We start from the raw sequence: 12,445 nt of genomic DNA on the forward strand, positions 1-12,445 counted from the left end.
TGTTTGCATTGTATGGGGTGGCTGCTCTTGGTGCTTGGGGTTTCCCCTTTTTAAAATAATAAAATAATATCTTAAACATTCACACAAAGATCTCCTAACAGTTGTGATAGTGCAGAATGTTTGATTGGATTAGGTTGGTGCTGCTCTCACTGCAGACCTGGGGATAGGACAGAGAAAGACATTGTTAGAGAGAATTAATGACTATAAGAAATCAATATTGTTTTTTAATTGCTTTATTTATGAATTGAATTAATTCTCCTGACCATTTTCAGAGATGTATGAAGTGCTTCAGTGGTGTTAACAGGAAACAAAGTCCATCCACACTCAAACATGCTTATGCTCACTGTGCATACTTATTTATGAAGTACCCACTATGTGCATATTATTTATGAAGTATTCACCATGTGCTTATTATTCATGAAGTATTCACCATGTGCTTATTCCTCTCTAATTTTCTCTTTAACTGCAAACCATAAACAAACCGTCAAAAACAAACCTACTTCATGTCATATTTAACAACCATGTATTTCTGAGGGATTCAAAGGGAGTAAACCCACCATCACTCATTGTCCGTACCAGTGTCTGAAGAGCAGTGTTGTGCATGAACGAGTTCAAAAGAACGCATTCATTGAACAAGTTCATTTTTATGAGAACGATTAACTGAACGCAACTTAATGACAAATAATGAATTTTGAACGGTGAACACGTTCATATATCTGAGGTCTAGCTAAAACATTACAGAATGTTTTCCTTCTCCTGAGGAGAGACGCTGTCTAAATCGAATGCTTGCACCATGTCGTTGCTCAGTGCCCGTAATATTTCCGCGATGTAGCCTAACCTAAACCAACTAACTCGACTTCGCACTACGTTACCCGTGATTCATCGCACACACACGTAGACCAAACAAGCAACGTATTCCAAGACAACAGCTGTCGGTCTCATATAAAAATGGCAAGTGAAAGCAGTGAAAAGTGAAAAAGCAAGTCTGGACGTCAGCCTCATCCGCATCTAATTTAAAACGGCATGTGGAGCTGAAGCATCCAGCTAGCCTAATAAGTTATCTCCAAGTAATTGAAAGTAAAAAAAAGACCAAGACCCCTTGCCAACAGCCCCAAATGACCCAAACCACATTGTTTGCAGCTTTCAAGGGTATTATTTCCCAGCAACAGGTAGACAAACTCGTAATTGACTACATTGTTGGAGATTTACAGCCTCTGAGTAAAGTGGAAAAGCCCTCCTTCATCAGACTAGTAAACTAGGGGTGAGATTCACAGAGGAAGAGAGGGATGCAGTGAAGTGGAGAACACTGGTGGAGAACACTACACAAATATATGTGGTACGGTGGCTCAGGTGCTTGCACTGCCGCCTCACAGCAAGAAGGTCATGGGTTTGATTCCCGCATGGGGCGCTGTTGGCTCTGGGGGGCAGGTCCTCTCCAGACCTTCAGTACTCAGGTGGGCTATCTGCCGGGCCTTTCTGTGTGGAGTTTGCATGTTCTCCCCGTGTTCACAGGGGGTTTCCTACACTTAGAACCCCAACAGAAAAAACATGCCAAAAAACAGAACACTCTTCGTTGGTCCCTGACCAAGACAGACGGTTCACCTCACCTGGTTCCCGGGCGCTTAAAAGCTGCCCACTGCTCCTGGGGCCCTGGAGGAAGGACAGTCTGGGATGGGATAAATGCAGAAGATACATTCACAAATGACCTCAGGCCTGTGTGTGTGTGTGTGTGTCCTGTGTCGCCTCCATGAATTCATGTGTGGTGCAGTGTGTTGCTTGTGCGATTAAAGTCTGACAATTACAATTACAACAAGATGTACCAGGAGGCTCAGAGAAAGATAAGAGAAGAGGAGGAAGGGAAGAGACTGGAGGAGGAAGAGAAAAGTATGAGAAGCTGCTCATGTAGAATCCTTCTCTGTAATGACATGCAAGCTCCACCTAGTGGTGTTTTACCTGAACTGCATCACTAGAGTCAATTTGCCCTGTCCCTGCTGCCTCCTTTCCAGTAGTGGGGGCAACTTGTGCACTGTCATACACCAATATTGATATGGCAGCATGGAAGAAATCATCTAGAGGATATTTTAAATCTACAGACATGCATGCTCTCTTGCATAAGACCGCGCACCACTCAAAACTTACTCATAAAGGACGAGTGAAATCACAACTTATTGGCTTCAGAAGAATCTGCTCTTTTAAGGAAGTTGTTGGAATAGCTGCAAAAACTTTTTTGAGGTATTGAGATTAAGGGGTTATGCCCGTAAACTTTTTAGGTCTATAGAAACAGAAGTCAGGGAAACTTTTGGTCACCCTTGAATTTAAAATGACAATGAGGGCAAACAACTCAATCCATTTGTAAATATATATTCATCATCACATTAAATACAACAAATAAAGGTGTGTGTGTTTGTATCCTTGAGCTGTATGCAAATTTTACGTGTCTTCTCATTTTTTTACTCAAGCCATATTCTTTGCCTAGTGTTGTGTTGTGCAGGAAAACTATTATAATTTGGCAAAATGACCATCTGTTAGACTATATTAATATTGTAGGTGTACCGTTGTGTTGCCTTGAGCCCAGCATGAGGTTACGTAACAGCAATGGAGAAGATTAGGGGTTGCTGTAGTACCATATCTGACCACAGATTTACATGGGGAAATTGTGGAGGCGCTGTGGAGTTCCTGTGTGCAGAGGCGTCTTCTGCCCCACATGAAACCTACCATCCTAAGTGTAGCAGAAGAGGCAAGCTATGAGCAGGGTGAACCATACCCAATCGTTGTATACTGATAAACATAACACTAAAGTGAACAATGCTTCACTACTTTGAAGGGTGTAATTGAACAAACAGCAATTGATCAAACATTCATTTTAAGGATCTATTTTTTAATAGATGGTATTTTGGTGGGGCACTATGGAGTTAGATTTGTTTCATAATTCACAAACAAACGAAACGCGATTCAAACAAACGAAACGCGAGTCACAAACAAACGAAACGCGATTCAAACGAACGAAACGCGATTCACAAATGTGATCACAAATACACAACAACTCTAGAAACACAACAACTATACGACAAAATCCCAGGCTGAGAGGCAGCAAGACCAGCAGACCCCAAGCTAGAAGCCTCCTCTTCTGCAGCAGGAAACTGGAGACTTTAGCTGCTGCTTAATCACCTGGCCAAGTGCATCTCATCCAGTGAACAGGTGTAGCACAACCTGGGTGGAGCTACAGAAAGTGAAATAGTACCATACACAGAACACATTGTTATGTCCTGTCCTATTTATCAGGGTTTTTCCCTTATTTCATCATTTATTCTTCAGTTTTGTGTTGTGTTTGTTTTCTCAACTCTCCTCGTTTCAGACACCTCACGCCCTTGTGTGTGCCCCACCTTGATTGTCTGCACCTGTTCCTCATTACCTATTGTATTTAGACTGGGTTTTTGTGACTTTTTATTAGTTTGTCTTTGCTTTATCCCCGTGTCTCTAGCGTTCCAGTGATTTATCTGGAGTATGTGTGTTGTTTTACTGGTGTTGCCGACCTCTGCCTGTTTAACTTACAGCGGAAGCAGCAGCGAGAACAGTGGCAGCAGCTGCGGGAGTTGTAGCAGCAATAGTAGTTTTTTGACCTCCCCAATATGTCTTCCCCAGTCATCCAACAATTTGTCAACACCTCCCATGCTAGCCTACTCCTAAAGCTGTAGTCTACCCTAATCTTGTTATATGATGTAGCATATGAATAATTTACACTGAATTCAGACAAATGCAATGGCACATTTATGGAATGATTTAGCTGATTTTAGAAAACATTCACATTGGTGAAATGGGTTATTTCCATCGTTATGAATATATTAACATGTTTTCACATTCACAACTCAGAATATAGACAAAGTAACAAGTGTTTTGGGTGCTTGACACATAAGACAGCCTCACATAACATACAACTACGGCAAAAGTAAACCTAAAACAAGAAGGTCGTGAGACATAGAAAGAAAGAAGGAAGGTATACAAAACAAAACTGGCCTAAAGCCTAGGATTACATTTGTACAACATCGTCATTTTGTTATTTTGGGAACTTATTCTGATAGACAAATGTATTCAATTCTGTCTGACAACATCAATGTGCTCACTTGGGTATAAACAACCATCAGTGATTATGTTAATGAAGCACAGTTGGACTGTCAGTGATTTACTCAGGATTGCCTGACTAAATGTCTGCTGGGATGTTATTGACGTCAGGTTACCCTCTGCCCTTCACTTTGTTATTGTACGAAATAAACATGGGCAGTTCATGAGGGACAAGAGAACACATTTATTAGGGAGTGGTCTACATACATGAGGCAGCTACTGTTAATATAGGGTGACCAGATGTGAGTTTGTGAAAAAGAGGACACTTCGTCGCGCAGGGGGGGGGGGGCGTGACAGGGGGCGTGGCGGGGGGGGTAGTGTATAGCATGCCGCACCATGACCATGTGAATGCATACAAATGTCACAAATGAAATGACTATATGAACATCTATTTATTGAACTTTAACAAAAGTGCAAATGTAAAACAAATCTTTTTTGTGGCATTTAGTCCAGCACTTCTTTAATGTGTCTTGTCCATATATTGAAGCAATACAAATTCTAAATAATAAATACTTTATATAGCCACATATTAAAATAAGAAAATGAAGACACTTTTCAGTCCTCCTCATATATTAAAGCAATAATAATAACAAATACAAAATTCTAAATAATAAATTCTTTATAAGGCCATCTATTAAAATAAGAAAATTAAGTCGGCGATTACCTATCAAATAGGTATGAAAGTCCTTGCAGGTCATGTGTTTGAAACTTGTACTGGGTGCACAGAATCCCCTTCAGCACTTTTTTGAGCTGTCACCGAATCCAGTCCATTGATCTGTAGCTGTTGTGATGCTTTATTGTATGAAAAGCAAGGGTACCCTCTGCAGCCGTAACAGAAGTGTCTGTTTTACTCACAAAAAAGTCTGTCACTTTACTCGATGAGCTCTCTCCTCTTGCTGCAGTTTTGTGTTTTCCAAATCGCTGCCACCTTTATTTGTACGTAAGTGCCTGCTCTGCATGTCATGCACTCAGCTTCCGAAGCATCACGGCCGAGGGAAAAACATGGGTATTTATTTTTTGAGTTCGTCCGTGAACTTACATTTACGTTTAGGCATGGCTGCAGATGTCATGTGCTGTAAACAATGCAACTAGTGGAGGCGGCAAGGTGCTCAGTGTTGCCAGATTGGAAATGGTGAAGTATCGTACCAAAGGCTCAAAATGGTCGTATTTGGAGGATAATTATCGTGTATCTGGCAACACTGAGATCGGTCGACCAATGACTGTTCTCTCTACAGTCAGAGCTCGCGCAAGAAGGTGGAACGTAAGGGAGATACCATTTCCAAAGCTTGTAAGGACGTAATAACTAGTTTGTGAAAGACCCAGAGAAACACAGATATCCGACGAAGCAAAATCCCGGACGTTTTTGGAATCCCTGTCGGACGCATTTTTTAGGTCTCGAAAAGAGGACATGTCCGGGGAAAAGAGGACGTCTGGTCACCCTAGTTAATCATTAACAAACACACTCAAAGACCTGTTGATTTCACTAACCTGGTAAATTTAATAAAGGGCAAAGAAGCCAAAAGGAGAGACTAGGAGTTGCTGTCTTCGCTACAGTATGTATCTTTGGGTTATAGGATCTTGTGTTTGAAACCCTTTCTATTGTATCTGATTCTTCAGGTAACCAGTATTACCAGTAATAAGGCATGCATGTAGGATTATAGCTCTAAACACAGGTGAGTGTTTTATATGACGTCATTAGGCTATAGAAGTGCAAACAACTCAATCCATTTGTAAATACATATTCATTATCACTTTTGAATACAACAAATAAAAGGACTAATTTTCCTAATATTTTTTATTTAACACATGTATTGTTATATTGTTTATATGATATCAAATGTAAAACTAGTGGTTGTATATTTGTAGGTAAGAACAAACGTTCGATGAGTTAAATAGTAACAACATTTAATCACTATTAGGGTAAAACTATTTTTTTACACATGCTTCAGGAATTATGGGCCTAGAATCTTAGGCCCATTTCACATGCCTGCGTTGCGTGTGCGTTGCGGCTGCATTATGTTATGTCTGCTATATGTTTCTCATTGATTCTCATGCCTGAGATGCGTGTCTCACATTGGCAGTGTACATGCTCCAACCTGTTAACATGGACGCTGGAATGAAAATCAACAGGTAACGCAGACAGTGTGCAGAAGGCTGAACAAACATTGGGACAAGACAAAGGAAACAAACTGAAAAGAAGTGGATTCACAGACTTACGTAATACAATTGACCAATGGGACCTCAATGAAAAGGACTTGAAAAAGTGAAAATAATACAAATGTTTTGTGCATCTTAGCTTGTTTCTTCTCTTGTTTTTTTTTGTGTAAAAAGTTTTTTTTTTTTTAAAAGCCATTTAGGAAAAAATACTCTTTGTACTCATTTTAGATAAAGAAGGTTTTATGACAAACATACAATGATTGTTTATATTTAGAATATAAATATAAGTGAAGTAAAGGGAACTGCCAACGACTACCATTTAAAACTAATTTGTTAAAACCAAATGAACGACCTGGATGTTGTCGATCTTTCTGGATCCTTTATAGGGGAGTCTGGAGTGTTTCTTTCTGGGTCTGTTGGGGTGGGATGTGAACTGGGGGTTATGGGTGGTCACTGGGGTTAAGGGGGGAGACCATACCATCTGCGGGGAACAATAGGTGATGCACAAACATTACCACATGGCACAATTACAGATGGTGTGTGTGTGTGTGTGTGTGTATGTATGTATGTGTGTGTGTGTGTGCGTGGACCAAGGAGTCCATTTAAAATTGGTTGGGTCCATCAGCACACCAACCCAATCCCAGATTGAGATGACAAACGTTGGCCTGCAGTGGGCTACGTGCTGAAGGGGTCTTGGTTGATGGCGTTTCCAATCGACATTTGCGCCCCTCTAGAAATAGAACAATCTGATTTGCAGACGAGTCTTACAATGAAAATGAAATGTTCTAATCATTTACATAACTATGGACCTGCTGCGGCTTTGGAGGGTGGAGCTCATCACCTCATTGGAAAGTAGCTCAACCGGCCCTACCAGTTCCATGTGTGTGTGTGTGTGTGTGTATGTGTTTAAGAGGGAGGGAGAGAGAAACGCTGAGTGGGAGGTGCAGGTGACGTGTATGGAACTGAATGGGATGATATGATCTGTCAGGAAGTTTCAGTCTCTCACTGACAAGCAGTTTGTTTGCTTGTTTCAACAGTGAGTGTGTCTGAACTTTCTGAACAGTCTGGTCTCGTTTCACAAGAACTGAACACACTTGAGAAAGATGAAACACTTTGGGATCTGTTTGATCCTGTTGTGGACAATGCCTCTGTTATCTGCAGGAATTCCATTATCACGTGAGACAGATTTTTTTTTTAATTTGTATTGTTTCCTTTTTGCCTTGCATGTATCTCTCTCTCTTTCCCTCTCTCTCCTTTCCTTTCTCACTCCATCTCTCTCACCCCTTTTCTCTCTCCTTTCCTCTCTCTCTCCTTTCCTCTCTCCTTCTTTGTATCTCCTTTGACCTCTCTCTCCTTTCCTGTCTCCCTCCTTCTCTTTCTCTCCACTCTCTCTCTCCCTCTCTCTCTCTCCTTTCCTCTCTGCCTCTCTCTCTCTTTTTCTCTCTCTCTCCTTTCCTCTCTCCCTCTCTCTCTCCTTTACTCTATTCCTCTATCTCTCCTTTCCTCTCTCCTTCTCTCTCTCTCTCTCTCTGTCCCCCTCTATCTCTCTGATTGAATGACAAATATGTTGAAGATCAAATACTTATTGTGCTAATGTATCATTAGCCTTCTTGTTACACCAGTTGAGCCACTGAACGGATATCTTGAGCATTAGTCATCTACCTTCATCAGAAATGAAACTCATAATAACAGATGATGTGGCGTTCATCCACAATTACGGACAGAAACGGACAATTGATTTTCCTGGGTTTAGGTTCCCACACATTTGATGTTTCTATAATTACAAAAATGTCTGTAGAGTGGGAAACACCCCGTGGATGGGTTTTCCCACGTTGACAACACACACACACACACACACAAACAAACTGTTTCTGAATGTCTCCCCACAGGGTTGATGTTGAGGATTGTACTGCTGGGTAAGAGTGGAGCTGGAAAGAGTGCAACAGGAAACACCATCCTGGGGGAAGAGGTCTTTAAAGAAGATACAACTTTTGACTCAGTGACTTCAGATTCTCTTAAGGAGAGTGGAAGGGTGTTGGGGAGGCAGATCACACTGGTTGATACCCCAGGACTGTTTGATACATCTAAGTCACAAGATGAGCTGAAAAGTAAAATAGAGAGGTGTGTCAACATGTCTGTTCCTGGGCCTCACGTCTTCCTGCTGGTGATCAGATTAGCTGTGAGATTCACAGAGGAGGAGAGGAATGCAGTGAAGTGGATCCAGGAGAACTTTGGCAAGAGAGCGGCAGAGTTCACTATGGTACTGTTCACTCATGCTGATCAGCTGAAGGGGAAATCAGTGGAACACAACTTCAATAAAGACATTCAGAACCTGATAGACAGCTGTGGAGGAGGATATCACTCCTTTAATAATTTAGAGCGGAATAACCAGACTCAAGTGGAAGAGCTGCTGGAGAAGATTGATGCCATGTTGGAGAAGAATGATGGAGAACACTACACAAACAAGATGTACCAGGAGGCTCAGAGCAAGATTAGAGAAGAGGAAGAGCGGAAGAGACTGGAGGAGGAGATGAAACGAAAGGAGTATGAGAGGAAGATCAGAAAAGATGAGCGAATGAAAGCAGAGGAAGATTTTAGAAAGGCTGAAGAGGAGAGGAAAAAACAAGAGGAGAGGGAAGAATTTGTCAAACAAGTAGGAACAGGTGTTGGAGCAGTTCTTGGGGTTGCAGTTGGCATGGCAACAGCAAATCCTTTCTTTGGTGCAGCAGTTGTAGGTGCGGCTGGGGCAGCAACAGGTTATGTTCTAACACCAATATTAGCTGGATTGGATTATTTTAAGGGGATTTCCCGCTGATACTTAGAAAGAGTCTGCATTGATTGTATGCTTCTATTTTTAAATTCTCTGAGTCTTTTACTCTACCTTTTCTTTAATTGCACTCTACCTTTTCTTTTAATGCATAGTCACAGAGCTGTTATTAACTCTTATTAGGTGCCTCTGCCATCATGCCTTAGCATTGGCCAGCTGGCCGTGGGTCAGAGACCTATTAGCAACATGTGATCAAATCAGCTGATGTATTTATCCAGACAGGGAGAGATCCCAGTGCTTTATTATTGTTACAGACATCAGTAATGAAAGAAGGAGAGGATAAAACAAGGAAGAATATGGCCGAAAAGCAGGAGCAGCTGTTTGGAGGCAGCATTTGACAACAAAGTTGGTGAAGGAGTTGGAGCTGTGACCTTGGGAGAGCAACAGGATATTTGTTATTATTTCTTTTTTTTTAAGAAGTAAAGGCTAAGAAAAATAACTACAGCGATACTTTGAGAGAAGTTTTGGAGTCATTTGCAGGGATGCTTTCACTTTGACATAAGAAAGCTCTGGTAAATACCGTAGCCATCTTGCCAGTTTGATTCATCACACTCTAATAGACATGCTCTTTCTGGAAAAGCAAATATAACTGTAACACTTCTTGGGAACAAGGATGCCTAGCCTTATGAAGGAGGATTGTGTCACTGAGTCTATTCACAAGCAATAGAACACAAATACAAATATTTTTCATTTAGCTTTCCTATTATTCCAACATATATCTATTTGTCTTTTTTTTTTACACTTGTCAGGACTGCTGCTCATGTAGAAACCTTCTCTGTAATGACATGCAAGCTCCACCTAGTGGTGTTTCACCTGAACTGCACCACCAGAGGCAATTTGCTCTGTCCCTGTTGCCTCATGTCCAGTAATATCATTGAGCTCCCTATTGGTTGTTGGCCAAATATACTCTACTGTGGGTTTGGATTATGCATTTTCCCCAATTATTTTTTTCAAGTAACTATGTCAAAGTGTTCATAGTTATTATACATTGAGAGCCACTAAACCCGGAGTCAAACTCCTTGTATGTGTAAACTAACTTGGCCAATAAACACGATTTGATTCTGATTCTGATTCTGATTATTATACTGATGTAAGGGTTCTTTAGACTGGTATGCATAGACACACAGAAGTGTGAGAAAGTTGTTCGAAGCAAACTCTGTTCTAAAACAAACTATCTCATGATATGGTGTCTTTAAAATGAGACAAACAAGTGATATTTCATATAAAGATAAAAGATTCCAAGCGGAGTACGAAAAGTGTTTCATTACTGATTTCTGTACAGGGAATTGTGGACGTAGAAGGCAAGCTAATATTTATAAATGCTACCAGGTTCAAACAAAGCTAAAGAGAGACTGATGGAATGCCATATGTAGAGGCCTTTAACACACATCACATTACATTATAAATATTATATATTATAAAACAATTGGGTTCTATTGAATTATTTAGCTGTTTCTGATTGGACGAGAGACGTTCCATGAGTTGGAATATCCCAGGACATCCCAACTCGGTCTTTTCACAGCTAATAATAAATCACTCCGCGATGAAACATTCTATAGCACGTTGATACAATTAAGGATAACCGTTAATTCAAAGTTCTTATAATTCCAAAAGACGTTGACAATGGAACTATTTTTTTGTTGCGGAGAAACAAGGGCGAAATAAACATTTTTTAATCAATAACTTCGTGTTTAAATGTGAATTGGTTGACTATAAAATTGTTTTATAAAAGCAATATAGTACTCGTGCGAGTGGGGTAGGTAAGGGATATTCCCACGGGTGTTGTTGCCTGCGCCACTCGCACTCGTACTATATTGCTTAATTATACACTATATGGGAATATTATAATTTATCTTCCTCAGTCTAAACTGAGTCTGGTTAGTGGCATGACATGACGCACAGCAAATCTTTACAGAGTTTTTTTCAGTAGCAGTAATGTATTTTGGGGTGTGCACTCTTTGACAAATTGTGAATTTGCCTCACGTTTGACTGACCACTGCCTAAAAGTAACCCAAGAATGGTTGTCACTGCCTGTTAATACATCAGATGGATCAGTCATTTGTTACCATTGGACACCTCGGACTGATGGCCCGGTTCAGAATCGGACAGAGATGTGTGGCTCTGCCACGGCAACAGAAGTAGTAACAGACAGTAACACGGCAACAGAACTAGTGTTACGACCCTGGCGGGTCTAGGCCCCGCCCCATGATATTTGCATGCCTGTTCTCTATCTGTCTTTACAACAGGTGAATTGGAACAAGGTGTATGGTTGATTGGCTGGGCTACAAAAGCCCTGATCAGACTGAAGTCAGGAGAGCGTTGGATTGGTCGTTGGATTTTGGTTATCGTTGGATTTGGATAGTGAATTGGATTGAATCGTTGTCGTTGGTTTTGGATTATCGTTTAGCTGACTTTACATTACATCTTTTGTTTCTCTTCACAACACTGACATTCACCACACGTTTGCTGTAATTATTAGATAAATATATAACTGTAAACCATTAATAAATAATTTATATTATTATTATTATAAATTCTGCGTGGCCTCCCCTCTATGTTTCTTGCATTGGAGCCGGTGCACGTAACACTAGTAACAGACAGTAACACGGCAACAGAACCAGTAACAGACAGTATCACGGCAACAGAACTAGTAACAGACAGTAACACGGCAACAGAACCAGTAACAGACAGAGGTTTTCCACATTTATTTGTGTACATTTATTTGGCTGCCTTTGATCTTACCTTTGAACAGTTCAATCTTACACAGTAATTGTGTGTAGGCTATCTCATGAAGATTTTTTGATTCTGTTCTGATTATTTTGATTATTGGTCAGTTCTCTTCTGTTGTGTTGTGTTTGAATTGTAGGGTGTGTCTGCACTTGGTACTTGGTGCTATTAAAACGTTTACACGAAGATCTCCTGACGGTTGCGATAGTGCGGAAGGTTTGATCGGATTATGGCGGTGCTGCTCTCACTGCCGACCTAGGGATAAGACACAGAAAGACATTGTTCGAGAGAATTAGTGCAGAAATCAATGCTGTTTGTTAATTGCTTTATTTATTGATTGATTTAATTAATTCATCTGGCCAAGTGCTTCAGTGGTGTTAACAGGAAACAAAGTCCTTAGACACTCAAACATGCTTATGCTCATTGTGCGTTTTAATTATTCATGAAGTACCCACTATGTGCTTATTATTCTTATTTTATTTTTTACCCCAAACCATGAGCTGGACTAATGTGTTAGTAAACCTGCTTAATGTCATATTTAATAACCACCCCCCCCAAAATTGTTTCTGATTCAAAGGGAGCAAACCCACCCTCACTCATGGTCCGTACCAGTGT

General features: G+C 40.6%; 1 protein-coding gene across 1 annotated transcript; it reads left to right on the plus strand.

Moving 5' to 3' along the window:
* Window positions 1-8,170: 8,170 nt before the first annotated feature.
* Window positions 8,171-9,091, plus strand: LOC105896010 (GTPase IMAP family member 7-like). The gene has a single exon (XM_031562060.1). It carries the CDS (start codon window positions 8,171-8,173, stop codon window positions 9,089-9,091), a length of 921 nt encoding a protein of 306 aa, XP_031417920.1.
* The last annotated feature ends 3,354 nt before the right edge of the window (window positions 9,092-12,445 follow it).

The sequence above is a fragment of the Clupea harengus genome, chromosome 24, assembly GCF_900700415.2.
Source record: "Clupea harengus chromosome 24, Ch_v2.0.2, whole genome shotgun sequence".
NCBI lineage: Eukaryota > Metazoa > Chordata > Actinopteri > Clupeiformes > Clupeidae > Clupea > Clupea harengus.